The sequence below is a fragment of the Catharus ustulatus genome, chromosome 1, assembly GCF_009819885.2.
Source record: "Catharus ustulatus isolate bCatUst1 chromosome 1, bCatUst1.pri.v2, whole genome shotgun sequence".
Classification (NCBI taxonomy): Eukaryota; Metazoa; Chordata; class Aves; order Passeriformes; family Turdidae; genus Catharus; species Catharus ustulatus.
The window spans coordinates 64,411,470-64,428,718 of record NC_046221.1 but is presented as its reverse complement, the minus strand read 5'-3'; the positions used below and the strand labels follow the sequence as shown (position 1 = coordinate 64,428,718).

At 37.6% G+C, this 17,249-nt stretch overlaps 1 protein-coding gene across 3 annotated transcripts in view; it reads left to right on the top strand.

Moving 5' to 3' along the window:
* CDKAL1 (CDK5 regulatory subunit associated protein 1 like 1) overlaps positions 1–16,630 on the top strand; it is a 393,288-nt gene extending 376,658 nt beyond the window's left edge. For all 3 annotated transcript variants that reach the window (XM_033061554.2, XM_033061574.2, XM_033061564.2), the window contains exon 16: positions 15,632–16,630. In XM_033061554.2, coding sequence (XP_032917445.1) covers positions 15,632–15,838 — 207 coding nt within the window. In that variant the 3' untranslated portion in view covers positions 15,839–16,630. The remainder of the gene's footprint in view (positions 1–15,631) is intronic.
* Positions 16,631–17,249: the final 619 nt, after the last annotated feature.

Below are 17,249 nucleotides of genomic sequence, written 5' to 3'. Positions count from 1 at the left end.
TTTGTTTATTTGGGGAATTGAGCTGACTTGAATTTTTCTTCTGCTTGAAAACCCATTTCTTGGCTTGAAGTTTGGAACCTGCAGTCGAGTCTCTCTTATGGGCAGAGTAAATTTTTCTTGCTGGGTTTAGATGAGCACTGGCTTGATTCACATGTAGGGCTGGGGAATTTTAATCAATGCTGATCTTCAAGAACATACTTCATGAATGTGTATGACAAACAACTGAGGTGTAATTCCACCTTGGGTTGTGGGTATGGGGTAGGTGACATCTTTGTTTCCAGCCTTATCTGCTATCATTCAATTAGCATTTTAATTTAGCCATTTGATGACTCAAAACTGGAACAGAAGGTAGTGCAAGTGTGCTGATCCAACACATTTCTCTGTCCTGCTTAGAGGACTACAACACACAGAAGTGATTTAAGACAGCAAAACCAAGAGTCAGCATAAGACCTTCACCAAGTGGTTTTGTCCTGGTGTCTTTAATTCAATGGGCGTGTTGTCTTTCTGCCCATGCCTCTGGCAGGGCTGAATTTCAACTCCAGTGCTCAAAGCTCAGCTGAAACAACACATATTACATATACCCTTTTCAAACAAATGCTCACCACAGTCCATTTCAGGTGAAAAGATCTGAACTTTAATTCATTTGCTTTTCATTTCCTAAACAGACAGTGTTATTTTGCTGAATGTCACTGTTTAATCACTTAAATTACATAATTATGTTAATCCTGTGCAGTTCATGCAATAAATGGAAATAGTAATGGCTGGGAGGATTCAACTCTTAAGTCATTTTCTGGAGAATAAGCAAAGGTTAAACAGAAATGTTCTACCCTTTCTGCCTCCAGAACTAAAATTCTAGTGCTAAAATAGTTCTGCCATTTTTGTGTATTATTTCTAGTACTCAACTTGCTGATGCTGCACTGCAAGATCAGTGAGTGGGTACTGCTCTCTGTTTGCATAGGGAAATGTGTAGCCCTGGTAATTTTAACTACTTGACACTCCCTGTGGTATTTAGGAGTTCCTTCTAAAATATTTCTTCTTTTCCATCAGATCTCTAACAAACAGACTCTTTGTGAAAAATTAAATAGCATTTGTTTTTGTTATTGTTTAATATACCAACATTCAGTAAATTTTAATTTGCTTTCAGGAGAAAAATATAGAAACCACTACTTTTCTCAATTTTTATGTTGTTTTGGAAGTCATCTACATCCAATTCACAAAAATCATCATAGATTTGAATTTTATACCTCTCCAGTAGACTTTAATACAAAGATAAGTGAAGGATATTCAACTCAGCTGTACATTTTACCTCTGCTTGCAGTATTTAGTCGTCCCTTTTCTTTGTATTATTGCTCCTTAGATCACCAAAAAGCACACTTAGGCAGTATTTCTCTCTCCATTCCTTCCCTGTCTCTCCTTTCCCTGTAAACAAATACACAGTCAGAGGCATCAGATATTTGAGTGGATTTTATTTCTATCTGTTCCTCCTTTATGGAAGCTGTAATTAAAATAGTATTTCTACATGAATACTTGAAAAGGACAGCACCAAAAAGGCACATGTAGCTCATGATACAGCTTTCACCATCACCAAATGAAAGGTCAGTAGGAGGTTTGAATTTACACGTACAAAATTCTGGAATGTTGAACATCCGCCTCTTAGAAATCTATTTGCCAAAACCATTGAAGTGAGATGATTCATTACCTTTGAGAATGTTTTGAAGGGCAATAAAAATTACAGTCATGAGATTAAGATATTTTTTAACTAAAAACTGTTTTAAAAGTGTAGCTCATTTTAAAATAATTACCAAACCATGTTAAAGGTAAACTGCCATGTTCTGTATCCTTTAATATTATAACATGTTCAAAATCTTTATCAAATTCTGAGTAGATTAATGGGTTTCTAATAGCCTAATAATCATCCTTTGTGTTCTTGCTTATTCCCTTTGTGATGAGAATTGCTAAGATATACATAAATTTTGCATAATTTTTTTATTCTGACAAATCTATTGAAAAAGCATTGAACTGCTCTGCAATATTAGAATTAATTGTGAGTTCTAGTAGGATACCCAGATACATTTTTAATCATAATTTCCTAGTCAGACTTTTATAATATTTGGACATGGTGATTTATGTTTGTGCTTTTAATATACTTATAAGAGATTTATTAGAGATTAAGGATTTTTGTTTTTAATTTTGTGGTGTCAAGGGTAATAAGATAAGGAAAAAGTGTGAGAAAAAAGAGGAAAAGGCTTTTCAGTAAGAGAAATTTTGTAGGGTTTTGTCACTACTAAATTATACTTGGGGAAGATGTTTGCATATAAAAATTCAAAGGCATATTTGCTAGGGCTATGTCTTTGACTGAAATTAAATTGCAGTTGAGTAAAAAGTTCTATTTGATGGCTACATTGGAGAAAAGGTATCTTAAAATATTCGTACACTATACTTCAGTGAAGTGCATGTGAAATTCGCAGCCTCAAATTTAGTCCACCAAGGATATACTCCTAAGTACCCTAGAATATCCAAAAACTTACCGTGACTGTTAAACACACTAGAATGATTGTATGCTCAAAGACAATCCACAGAATGTTATAGCAACTTAGCAATCTTAGAAAATGGTGCTAATTCAAAGTCACATACAGTAACTTTGTGTTTGTGCAGGCTGTATTCCATATCATGTTTAACATTCCCTCCAGATCCTTTATCATGCCATTAGCTATTAAAGCATGTTGTTGCAGTTTTACTGGACCAAACAACAATAGAAATAAACCCTTGCCCTCCTACTACCCCCACGAGGAAATTTTTTAAAGGAGACTTCTCAAACTACAGGAGTAATAATCACTGTAAAAATTTGCATTCTCTCTTTAAGGAACTTGGCTCAGTGCCTATGAGTTTTCATTCAAACTGAGCTTTAGGATCAGTTTTTATTTTTAGCAAGTTCCAAAGCAAGCTGTTTCTGTGGGCTTTATCAAAGACCATAAGTAAAAGAAACACAAAAATTACTGGATATTTAAGTACTTTGTTGAAGACAGCTTTACTTGTGGTTACTGTGCAGTGGACCAATCTTGATAACCTTCCTCTGACTACTTCTCATCGTGTATTTAAATTACATGAACAGTTCCCCCACCCTTAATTTATTATTGCAGACTTTGGAACCCTTCTTAACAAAGAAAAAAATATTTTCTACTAATTTTTTCTAATGCCAGCCATTTTAGCCAGAAATTACACCTGGATCTGTTGTAATTGTCTCATCCAGCCCTGGGATGAAGGAATTCTGGATTGAAAGATTTAGTCAGGTTGGCAGGTGAAAGGTTATGGTGGTGGTGTGGTAGGGTTAGTGTAGGTAGCCCAAATCCCATACATGTTCCCACTAAGGTGAAATTGGTGCTACATCTGTTTTCAGAATCCTTTAGGTGTTAAGCCTTTCTTATTAATCTCAAAATATTCCAAAGCTTTTTGTCATTTTCACAGGGAGGTGACTCAAAGCAGATTCACAGGTTGGCATCAGATACAGTTCATGATCTGAGGTTCCAGTAGAGTTAGATGGCTTCAAGCGCAGCTTTTCTGTGCTTGAACTCAAGCCCATGGGATGTTAAAATTGCAGCATATTTACTTTCATTTCTTTTCCTTGAGTCAGGACCACAACTCAGATTTAGTGTCTTTAAATGACTTCATTTCCATGATTTTAAATAAGATCATGATCTAGGACATATTTTTCCCATTCTAGATATTATAAAAAATTGGAATAATGATGAAGAAAATATATGTACTGTAGTGATGCTTCAGCTTTTAATCACTAAGGTAACAAGCACTGGCATGAAGTAATTTTTAATTAGGATACAGTGGTGTAAAGTCAAAACCAAAGTTATTCTACACATTCATTAATGCCACCATGGCATGAAAGAAATAATACGGATTTTTCTCATTCTTTATTGCAGAAAAGGGCTGAAAAATAATTTATAAATTAAAAGCATACACTTTAAAAATGTTTATTAATATTTTTCTAGAAGAAATGTACATTTTTTAGTTGTTCTTGGTGATGATGTGAGCATGTTTTCTTTATTCCATGGCAGAAATGGCCAGTCTGGCATAGGACAACCTGAAGAGTTGACCTGGCTCATTTGGTGTTATCCAAAACCCTCTTTTGCAAGGGTTGCTGCTCAGTGTCATGTGTGTGGGAGCATATGTGATGTGTGGAGCAGGAGAGCTCATAGCTATTAATTACATGACACATTTCTGTCTGGCTGGGTGATTGGCAAGGCATGGCAGTCTCAGCTCTTGGTAGACCCACGTGACCTCTCGGAAAGTTTTGGCCACCCAACTACTACAACCTGAGATGGATGTGTGATTGATAAATAGTCAAAGGAATGAAACCTGACTGGCTTAGAGAGGCTGATGTCAAATGCAAAATAAAAAGGCCTGTGGAAATTACTATTATTTTTCTTCAGTCTCAATATAATTGAAGGTCCTTGACACAATGTTATGTGAGAAGATTATTCACTAAATGTCTTGGCTTTCAAATTGATGGATTCTTCTTCATATCTATATATATGTCTGTGTACTGTGGCAGAATTTGAGCAAATGCTCCATTTTGGATTGGAGTGGCTTGGAAGTGTTTGTGAAAGTACTATCGATGGAACAAAAATGTGCAGGCAGTACACTCAAGCTCTTTTTGTCAAAAAAATCACATAGCTGCAAAAAACTACCTATGCATAATACCGACCAGATGGATTTCTGGTCCTGAGGAGTGGGTCCTGTTATCAGGACTAGAGGATTTTTTTTTTTTAGCTCTCGTCCATGTTTTGACATGATTTCACATGTGATTGTTAACTCATTTCAGTCAGTGTGACTATGATTTATCTTATCCGTATGGAAACTATTTTGCAATTCTCACATACAAAATCTCTGATAAGTGCAGATAACATAATTATCATACAAAAAGGACAGCTGTGAATATCCATTTCTGACACAGATAGTTTTTTCAAAATACAGAACTTTAATTTGGTGAAATGATGGAAGTAGTGCTTAGAATGACAAGAATTCTTTTCCTTTTTCAACTCATGTGTCTCTTGTCCAAAGAAATGTTAGTTCATTATTTTTTCAGTGAGGAGTGCTTAAGATTCTGTAGGATAATCAGATTTTGTCACAGAACCACAGGGGAAAGCCAGATGTGCAGCTCTTAAGAGCTGGAAAGGAATGAATTATACCTGGGGGAGTATTTTATGTGATAGAAGAAAACTCTTGTAGTGCTGCTAAGCTTTAATATGGAGACACGAAACATTTTAAAATCCAAACCCATCAATTTGTTAAAGACTACATTAAGCCCCACGGTTTTCATCCTGTGGGCTTGCATTTCTCACCCCTGTAGACACCTGGTGCATGTTTGCTACTTTCAGATCATCCTCCTCTTTGTTTATCTCACTTTTTTTTAACTTCTTCTCCTGGTTTGTGTAACTACTGCACGTGATTTGGAGTTTCAGGAGTACAGGTTAGTCAGCAGGGTGGTGGCATAAAATAGATCACTGAGGCTGTGGTCTGGCCTTTCCCTCAGCAGGGGCACTGATTTAGATTTGGGTGAGGGTTTTTTCACCAGCCCTTGCTGTTCTCCTCCTGTTGGAGTGAGTAGGTTCAAAAGTTACCAGGATAGGCAGAGATATTGAAATGATTTGGAGGACAGCACTTGCCTGGGAGTCAATTGCTGTCAATGCTTGTATTCACCTAGAGAAAAAGCAACAGCAAAACATGAAAGAAAGTTGTATTAAAATATTATGGGCTGTATTCTCACAGACCAGTAGCCTTTTCTAAATAGAGGAAAGTTTAACAATCCTCATTTCTGTGTAAACACCTGCTGTACTGTTTCAGTCTTTCATTAGGTGCTTGTGCAGTATTTTCACACATGTCCACGTGCAAATTTTTTGTGCACAGAGCTGAGACTATTCCTTTAGTATCAAAATCTTCTAGGTTGGAAAAGACCTTACATATCATCAAGTCCAATCACTAACCCAGCGCTGCCAAGTCCACCTCTAAACCATGGCCCCAAGTACCACATCCACACGTCTTTTAAATACCTACTGGGACAGTGACTCAGCCACTTCTCTGGGCAGGCTATTCCAATGCTTGACAACGTTTTGGGTAAAAAAAAATTTCCTAGTGTTCAATTTTTATAAGTTGCTGTTAGATATTTTTCCTTCTTCATTGTTTGTCACGTAATATTAGTGTTGTTACATAGCTTTTAAACCTCTCTTTCAAGGGAGTTACTTATTTCTTTCTAACCTTTCCGGTGACCCCTGTAACTAAATTTCTGAGTACTTCAGAAACAGTTATAAGTTTATGTTTACATTATGCTCCTGAAATGCAGCTTTTGTCTTCCCCTTTCACAGATAAAGATGAGGCAGATGTTTAAAGTATCTGCTGGAAGGTTACTCTGGAGAACAAATTTGATGGTGGCAAGTTAAAGATGCTTGGAAATAGATAGCTTAAAATCATTAAAATTTTGTAGCATGTATTCAAGCAAGCTGCAGCGTTGAATTTTCAGCATTTAAGACAATTCCAGGGGACAATATATCAAAGAAAAGGAGGAAATTAGTATTTTTTACTTCACAGTTAATTCCAGAAGAACTGAATTTCTCCTCATGAGCTAATCTCGGAATTATCAGATACAGCCTGATAGAGTACACTGTGCAACACCCACGTGGGAGAAGACTGAGGTCCAGTGGGTACCAATGGTCAGTATTTGAGCATGACAGGGGCTCAGGCACTGCACAGCATCCTGTACAAGCACAGAAGTTTGGTCAGACCACCCTCTGAACGATAGGAAGCCTCTCCTGAGGGTAGAGATTCGTTGCAGCCTGCAGATTGGATCCTTGCTGCTCTTTGATGTCTTAGACAGAGCGCCAAGGTGCTATCATGATTATCTAGCATAAAATACACTGCAAGCCAAGAAAGGTTTTTCTCATGTAATCTTTCTTGTGGGGAAGGGCTGACGAATCATTTGTGGTGACTGGGGATAGAGAGATTGTGTTAGAGCAGTTAGGCTTGCTAATCACAGAAAGTAACCATTGTTTGATGTTTCCATGAGAGAGCCCTCCATTAACTGCAGCTGTACTTGACTGAATGTGAAATTAAAAAGGAGACACACATTTCCAGACACTCCCTCAGGTGCTCAAAAGTATGCTAACTGGCACTGTGGGAGACCTCCTAAAACAACTAAGGATACTTAAAGGAAAGAGGCCATGACAATGTGAAAAGAAAACCTTTGTATTATCACTGAACCCACAAAGTTGGTCGAGATAGTTACACTGTATTCACTGTTAAATTTTAGGCTTACATGAAATGCTTCTTTTTGCCAAGGTCTGGTTCCAGCTGTGCTTGGTGAGCATCTGCACTCCCAGGAACTGGAGGTGTTTAATCCTAGGCAGAAAAGTCTGTGAAAATAAATGTGAGATAAATTGTCAGGAGGGTGCATATTAAAGCATTGCCTAGCTTTAAGAAAATTATTTTAAAACTTAAACTTGACAGACAAAAGATTTTACAGGCTATATTGGCTTCTGGTGGCAGCTGGAATCTGAGACAGGAGTCGAAAAGACCTGATGGCTGACTTGCATTGTGGCACTGGAAACACTTCAATCTTTATTTTTTCTCTCTCCCTGTAAAATGAGGGAGGCATATAGATTCCACAGATACCTACTGGAAGGAAATTTGAAACTCTGGAACCTAGTATCATTGCAGAGTATTTAAAATGTTCTTTTTAAACCATTTTTACATGACACTGAAGTGTAAGAAGGGCTGTATCCTTTGTCTCTGAGGTTGTTGTATTATATCATTCTCTGTGGAACACTCCATTTTAATGCTTGGTTCTGTAGGAAGAAATGAAAACACTATAAATTCAGGATTATGACATATTCTAGGATTAAGGAGAAGGCTTTAGCCAAGAATATGTTCATGTATCAGTTTATTCTACTTTGCTCTGTGTGAAAGATCTTTGAAATCTTTCCTGATTTTGAGAGACAATGTCCCTTGAGTAAAAGCAGTATTACTCATTTCACTGTTGATATGTGACTATCATTCAGTTATATTGGTGCTTCTTGTGACATGAATATATATTTTCAGATCTAGCTATTCATTTTACTGGAGTACACTTTCTGATGGAAACCTTTTGTGTCTTTGCCTGTAGCTAGCATTGACCTCCACATAATTGTCACTGTTGTTTCAAGATTTAAAAGGGAAGCAAAAAGATGATGGTCTCTGAAAGCTTGTGCTGTAAAAAAAGTATATTGTATTTCATTTAATATTCTCACTTGTAGAGCAGTCTTTGAACATTCACATGCTGTCTTTCTTTCATCATCTAACAAAATAAACTGGGAAAATTGTTGTATTATAAACACAACCTTAAATTTATTATTTTAAACACACACACACACACACACACCCCCGAAAAAAAAAAACCAAAACCAACAAAAACAAACAAACAAACAAAAAAACCCAAATAAAATATCTCAGTGATCTTTTAAAGAAGGAACAAGCTGGAATCCTGTGGAATGGTATCTGTTAAGACAGGCTGTGGTATGCACACTGAAAAATGGTATCTAGTGTTACTACAAGTTAATAGACATCCTATAATTCACTGTAATGCATTTTCAAAGCCATGAAACTTGTGCTGGGGATCTCTAGGAAGCAGATTTGTCTGTTAGCCAGCTAATTACCAGATTAGTGCCCAGAGCAAGTACCTGCCATCTCCTTCATCAAACTGTCCTATGCACAGGGAGATAAATAGTGACAGAACCCCATCCTGAATTTGTCCACATTATGCTGCTATGTTCATTCTTCATTTCAAGTCATTGCTCGGGTGACTGTGACTTTTGGATCACAAACTTTTTCTGTTTAGAAGGTCTCTCAGTTCTGTTGTGGTTGCAGGTGCTGGCTGGAATGCTGGCTGTCATGTCTTTTGGTTCCGTCATAGTGATTGACACCCCACACACCTTATTACAAAAAAAGTAAAGCTCAGAATCCAGGCATCACGCTATTTTTTTAGAGATGTCATGTCTGACCTTGAATGACAGGTTATTTTGACAGTGCATTGTTTGTGTAGTGGAATGATACTTAGCCACTAAGTTTAATAGCAGCACCAAATACAAACTTGTTAAAAAAAAAAAGAGTCAAGAAGACCTGGCTGGAAGCATTTATAGGTAAATACGAAGAAACAGGCTAAAACAAGTGGGTTAATGAAAAACAGCACAAAACTGTCTTTTAAACATTTTGGAGGTGGTTTTTGGCTTGAGTTTTCTCAGTTGGTTTTTTCTCTTGTTTTTGTTTCTTTTGTTAGTTAAGCTTTTTGGTTGTTTCCTTCCTCCTCAAAGTGCATGTCACAAAGGAAGTTATTTAATAATCCCCAGTTGCTCAGCCTTCTGTCTAGCCTCTAAGTGCTTTTTGAATTTTGAAGACTGATTGAGAAAATAATCTGAAAGACTGGGGGAGGAAAAAGAAGTAAGTAGGCAAGGGCCTACCCTTAGGTAAGAACATGGAAGAGAGCAAGGAGATGTGTCTGCCAAGAAAAACACCAGTGCAGCCATACTGTAATGTGGGAATTTACAGAGATAAAATGAATTCATTTTATACTCTAAATAGGAATATTAAAATGTGAATTTAATGTTAATGGAGGAGGAGGAAGTTCCAGATGTGTGTCTGTATAACATGACATTACAAATTTGTGTTCCTAGTGGCATCTCTGTTTATTTGAGAGGCTGCATGGTCAGATGATGCAAGAGAGAAATGAGGAGAAGTAGAAGGAAAAGAGAATGGACAGGAGAAATTATTGTAGTAGTAATTGAGGTAAAAGTTGAGTAGTGAGCAAAGTGGTTTTTTCTATGCTGATCAAAGGGATCTGACAGATGATGCAGGTGTTACCGGAAAGAACACAGATTTTGCTGACTTGCTGTGCAGGTCAGGGAAGGCCCTAGTTAAAGATGGTCTCCATAAAGGATGACAGCTGGGAGGAACTGTTAGATTTAATGCAGATGAGCTTAAGGTCAGTCAATCTCTACAGCCTCCCATTATTACCTGTATAGTTATATTTGACCATGGTCCAGCTTCCTAGGGGTATTACTGACCTGCTTTGACTGGGTCATTTGTAGTGACCTTGATGTAAATTAGGATCTGGGAGCTGTAATGAGTTCAGATTTGTGTTATGGGGTTGGTCATGGCTGGAACAGCTGCCCTGTGAAGAGAGGCTGCAGCACCAGGCTGGCTCAGGGCTGGAGAAGGAGACCCCAGCAGGGGCTTTCCAGTGCCTGCACAGAGGTTCCTGGCAAGACAGAGCCAAGTGCCTCCCATTGCACACATAGAAGGATGAGAGACGGGACCCAGGCTGAAGTGAGAGGTTCAGACTGGATAAAGCAGAGAAGCATTTTCCCCATGAATGAGCTCCAGAAGGCGAACAAAGGCCCTGAGAGGTTGTGGTCTCAATCACTGGATGTTTTCAAAGCCCAAAAAGAAGAAATAATATGAAATTCCTTTGCAAAAGGACCTGGCTAATTATTTTTTTCCTCATTTTTTAAAATGAATAAGTAAACTCTGTGTGCAGTGGGAATCAGTGAATTCCTAGGAATGGTGTACAGCTGATAACATCTGACACAAGCATGCTTGTAGACAGCATTTTCTTTTAACAGCATCATACTGGGCATTCACTTGAATACATGATGGCAGGGATGCTTCTTATAGGAATTACCATTTAAATTCCATTAGGAAAAAAATACTTTCTGTGTCATTTATTTTATAATTTAAGATCAGCATTCCACATTTGCAGAAGGCTGGTAGAATTTTGAAAGTAATAAATCAAAGCAGTTCTCTTAATACCTACAGAACTAAATGTGTATTCCAGAACTATTCAATAAAACTCAATTTACATATTTTTTTGATGTGTAATCTATGTGACCTTCAGTAACTGTTTGTTTTTTTAAATCTGAAAAATGGCTTTAAAGTGTAGTAGCCCAGAGTTTCAAATAGTGCAGCAGGATATGTAATGCATATTTTAACATGTTTTTCTTTTAATTTGTCACACAGACTTGTTGTGCATGATTATGTAAAAGTCCATATTTTTAAAGCCAGTAGTACAAGTGTGCGATGTACTTGGTTGGGCTAAAAAATTCAGAAGTCTAATTTATCTTGAGATATGCTCAGTCAAGTAGTTTTTCACAGCAGTTAGCTAACACTTCAAGCTCTAACAGTGCCCCTGAGCCATAAAAGAAATTTGCATGTAAGAGAAATGTTTTGAATCTATTAAAACCTCAGCTCAGAGCTAAAGAGTTTCTCTTATGTCTTTGTTGACTAACATGAAGTGAGATCTTACAAAAAGCTAGGCTGTGATCGACAGATGCCAAATCTCAGGTTTTGATGTGATTTTATATTTCTTTCATGCACAGTGGTTTAATCTGGGGCTGGAGTTTCAGAAAGACAGCAATCAATGGGTCTGTGCAAGAGTACACAAAATATATTACTCCTGGCAGTCGTCAAGGCAGAATTATTCAAAAAAGAATCTGAAATGCATTTGATCATACACTACAAATTTTAATAATTTATATTATACCTTATTAGCAAAGTCTTGTGTTTACTTTGTGACTGCCAAAACAAGATGAAAGGCTACCTCCATGGAAATACAAGATGCTTAGCTCAAAGTCTCTGTCTTTGCATTTCAGTTTGGTAATTTCCCTTCCTCCCCTCATTTTGATTAATAGCATATAGTTTTAAACCTTAGAGTTCCTTTTCCTTCATTGTGCTCCTATTTAGTGAGAGCAATCCTTAACAATTCTATCAAAGAGTTTGTGGCATATCAAGACTGAAACTAGTGTAAACACATATTTTTGAAACTTCTTTACCTTAGGTCTTCCTCCAAGCATTTTTTTGTTGTTGTTGTTAAAAGAGGCTTTGAATTTAGTTCTTAATTCCGCTGAAAATAATCTTTGTGGCAATCTTCTAATTCTTGCAGCTACAAAAGTCTGATTTCTGAGCTCAGCTTAAGGAATTGTTTCACTTTGACTAGTGATTGTATGTGGTAAATACCACAGCTGTATCAGTTCAGAATATTACAGAAATTACTCAATGATTTCCTTGGAAAGCTAATGCACTGCGAATATTGTATCTAGAGAAAGAGATACAAATAAGGGCTGTTCGGAATTAATCCTTCTATTAAGCGAGAGCACGAAGACTGGACCAGTGTAAATGCTAGTTCAAAAAACGAGATCTTTACCTCCATCAAGGTTTTTTACACCAGAGGTGCATACAACTATACGGTTCAGTGTTTTTCATTAACACATCTGTTCATCTGATACTTGTGTGCCTGGAAGAACTGCTCACATTCTTGACATGCCCTTCACTGTTGCCCAGACTGTGGCAAGGGCCACTCAGCCCTTACTCAGGAGGGAGAGGGTGCAGTGACACATTCCCTTCAGCAGAGCTCCTCTTACCACTGGGGAATTTGTGCCATGTCTCACTGAGCTGCACGACAGACTCTGAGGAAGAGGCATCCACCTGCAGGTGTCTCTGAGTGATTATCCTGGGATTCAAAGCTCTGTATGAATCTCAGGATGGGGACAAAAAGACTGTTATTTTCTACAGAAGCCTTTCAGTCACAGAGAGCCAGATGTACCTTTTTTTTTTAACAAATGCATATTCTGGGATGATAATGAAGGAAATTTTCATGGAAGCCTGTGGTATTACTCATATGTCAGGCAGAATTTTGGGCCAAACTAGAGAATAGTGCTTAGAAAAAATGAATCAGATGAATACATTCTTTACATTCCTTGAAAGGGAATATTTGGCAGGATCACCTGAAGAAGTGTATGTTATCAAACAGAAACACAGCATGTTTAAGTGGTAAGCTGTGATGTACATCTTTAAGAAAAGAGTACCTTCAGTTTACAAATTAAGATATTTTTGTCTTTCTACTGAAAGAAAACAAAAAATTGATTTAGTGTATCAATATGATCATCTCATTTATTGGAAATATGATGAAGTAAGAAAAAATGCAGATTTCACAGCTGTACAGGCTGACTTAGATGAAATGCTACCAGGACAACTCAGCAGCAGTGTTCACCACCACTGGAACTTTGTAAACCTTGCTAAAATCTCTTGTGCCATTCTGTCCTACTAGCAGTATGCAGCACTGCCTAATGCATATGCAGTGCATGTTGCAGTAGAGGTGTAAGAAAACAGTATGGTAACAAAATAAAGCAATATAGGCTCTTCATGATCAAAATTATACCAGTGAGACCAGTGGTCTCTTTGGTTTTATGTTGGAAAACAGAAAAACTGTATAACATAAACAAAACGCCAGTGAGACCACTACTGTAAACTACATTACAGAAACACGATTGAATGCATGAAACATGTGTGCTCAACTGTTAGTGAAGGGGAAAACTTTCAAGAAGTCTCTCAAAACATTTTACAACTTGTAATTTGTGTTTGGGGCATTCTACCTGCTGTCCCTAGTCTTCCTGAGACATGTAGATAGGAATTGAAGCTGAGCATGAAGAGGAGCATTGAGAAGAAGTTCCAACATCATTTGTGAGGTAGTGAGCCTTTTTATCTGTTTGCCAAGGGACTGTTTGTACCACTAAATAACCATGACTTTTATCATGCAGTGTAAAAATATTTAATTAGGAGTCAATAGGCTTATTGTAGCCAGCCAAATTTTAAGTCATGAATCAGTGAAAAATAAATATCAGAAGAAATAAGACTTTAGTTGTACAGCCTTATCTATTCCTTTAAATCACTTTAGCCTTAGTGTTAATGTACCAACAATACATGTAAAAACAGGTCATTACCATAAATTAAGCACCTTACATTAGTAGAGATTTGTGAGACCTGCAAAGAAAAGAAGGGCTTTATAAATGTCTAGAAAGAATGAATTGCAAAAGAATTTTGACTCATTTGTAAAAAATCCTTAAATACTGTACATTTTCCAGTTTAATCTTCAGGCAAAGCTTAATCAGCTTTGATTTGGGACGCAAAATAGCTGTGGCCAAGTACTAAAATTTCAGGTGCCTTAGAAATTGCTTGTAATTAATAACTTAATATTTTTTTATGAAGTTAACATGTTCTGCACAATACAGACTGAAGTTCTGGAGTGGTGCTGTTACTGTGCCTCACACTGTGGAGAACTACACCCCAGTGTGCTTACCTGTTTCCTTTCCTCTGTTTACCCAGTTCATGTTCTTCTAGGTGCAGTATGTGTGAGATGTCATCCTCATTTCATAGTTCACTTGATCAGTAACCCTGGGCCTTTGTGAATTGGGATCTAAGTCAGCAAGAACTTGGCTGTTAGAGTAGCACCTACCCCAGGCTGTCATTTGCCCCTTTGATGCTTACTTACCTAACCAGTAGCAATCATTATTTTCCTTCTACAATTACTATAATGGAGCTTATTTCTGAAATGGAAAACAGGAGGCAGTTACAGAAGGTTTGAATTGTGCTGTCACACTTTCATGGGCAGGCACCTTTCTCGGAGCTTTGATATTTCTTTGAGTTTGCCCAGAAATACGTTTGGTAAAAGACAGAGTGGGCATCTGGTCTGTATTTTCATGTGGCCATGTTTCAGCTTCTTGGAAATACAGGATTATCCAGATAGGTACTTTCTGGTTCCCTGATTTGTTTTATACAAAATGTGAAAGGGCAAAAAATAAAACGGTTTAATCAAAAACCTTTCTTTAACTGGAAAATTTCAATCCAATTAAAAATCCAGCTGAACTCAATTGAATTCCCGAGAAATTATTCACAGAGAGAGAGGAAAACAGAAATTATCAACAGAAATATTGAATCTTGTGATGCAGCATCATTACCCCTTTGTTTAATTACACCTTTACCACTTGCATCTCTTGCACATGTCACCAGTTTCACTGGATGTTTTTCCTTTTGAGTATCTACAATGCTGAACTGAACAAGGGTGCAAGAGAAAAGAGCCTTCTATTCTTTTCACTTGGATTTTCTGCTGAAATAGCGATGCAACATCCGTAACTTGTGCTGCAGTTAAAAGACATCATATTCTTGGGGATCTTGGTGCTTGCAGTCAGGTTGGGAATGGTAATGGCAGGCACAGCAGGGAACTGGGATTCAATATGCTGAATGAGAAGGTGAGTGTTTTAGCACAGCTGCCTCCTGAGGGTCAGGGGAAAGGAAAAGCCCTTTGGGAGGATTTTCAAGCACCACTGAGCTGGCACACCAGGAGTCAATGATTGACTTCAGAAGATCCCTGCTGTGCAAAGGATTGAGTGTTGTGGTCCCCTTTGTCATTGGTTAGACATTTCTTTTGGAGAAGCCAAAAATCAGAAAGTAGTTGAGATAGCAGCAAAACAAATTTAAAAATAACCATCAAACAACTGTCTCTGCTGACAGTGATGTCTGGAGATTTGTTTCTGTTGCTAACAGCTGCATTGATTTGGCAGTTAATTTCATTAGAAATACTGATTTTGTATGGCATTTATAAGATTCCTGTACGAAAAACTGATGACCTGATGATGATGCAGTGCAGGTTGAATTGTTGGTCTTGAAAAGGTCATTAATTTGAACCTCAGTGTAAAAAGGAGGTTGTACTTGGTATGTACAATGAGAAAGACGTAACACAGTTTCAATCCTAATTTCTTCACAGGAGTTCCGACGTTCGGCACAGAACGGCACAAACTGGAAAGCACAGCCTTCTGCTGAGATCCCAGTGAAAACACAGCTCAGCTCCTGGATGGCTTTGCAGCTCCCATGGCAACAAGGGGGAGGTGGACTGAAGATCCTGTCTGTCAGCCTGGCTCTACTGGCAGTTCTTGTTATGTTTTACTACAGAGGAATGAAAACAGAACTGTGAACTGAATGGGGCTTTTATAAAAACAATGAAACTGCTGTTCAAAATCTTCAAAGGAAACACTTTTACCAACAATTTTTTTTTTTAGGAAAAAATAAAAAAGCTAATATAAATTGGGCAATAATTTGTACTCACTCTATGCCTTTCCTGTCATTCAAAGGAGAGAACGTTAATAAGCTGTGGGAAGGCCTAGTTTGCCAAAACCAGAGATCCTTGGTTGGTAGGACAGTTTGTTGCATCTTTCCTTTTCTTTTATTCCTAAAATGATGCAATGTTTGCATTACATACTCTTTTCATAATTGCTGTATCAGGTAAAATTGTATTTAGTTTATAGGGAATCTTTCCATTGAGTGATATTAGTCATTTTTTATGGGTGGGATATTTAAGGCTTTCCTAAAGATTTTGCTTGATGCAGTGTGATCGTTTGGTATCTGTCTTTTTACATTAGAATGAGCACTGCAAGGCCAATAAAGTTTGTTATTTGTTGCTATTTATTTTGCTGTCATGTCTGAAAGAATTTTTGCCTGCCATCTTGCACCTCTCAACTTCACAATGAGTTATTAGGCTTTGTTAATACAAGAATAATTATTTTTTACCTATAAATAGTTCTAAAGGTGGTGGGTTTTTATAATTGAATGGGAAGATGTTGTTCAGGTAGAGTTCTGTTAAAAGAGTATTTAATACAGTCTGTAGATTTTATACAATGCTTACATTGTATACTACATGGAAATCTCTTAGCTGTGCATTGGCTCAATAAAACAATTATTGTGCTGATAGTGGGAAGGTTAAATTTTACACAATGACAATTTTTTTTTAATTAATTATTTTCTTCAAGCCATTGCTGTCATGACAGGATCTCCACACATCCTGAGAGTGTGCTGGTCAATCAGGGACTGGATTGTGTGCCCAGTCCTTCCAGCAGCCGACCGTATCATATTGGTGGTTTGTTCATGCCTTGTCACCTTTCTGAATCTTCATCCAAACTTCCACTCACAAAGACTGTTTAAAATTACAACACAGGCACTGTTGAGGGTTTTTTTAAATGTTTGTGTCATATCCAGATGGAGCTGAGCTGTCTTACGTGGCTGTTGTGGTTTAACCCCAGCAGGCAGTTAAGACGCTTACACCCCTGCAGTGGGGTGGGGACAATAATCAGAAGGGTAAAAGTGATAAAACTTAGGGGTTGAGGTAAAGACACTTAAATAGGTAAAGCAAAAGCTGCACATGCAAGCAAAGCAAACCAAGTAAATAAATCATTCATTACTTTGACAGGCAGGTGCTCAGCCATTCCCAGAAATGCAGAAGAGGGCATGACTCTGTGTGAGCCCTGCTCAGCAGCAGCAAATTCAAACCATTGCCCCATACTAGTTCCATTGAAGAAAATTAACTCTAGCCGAGCCAAAACCACTACATT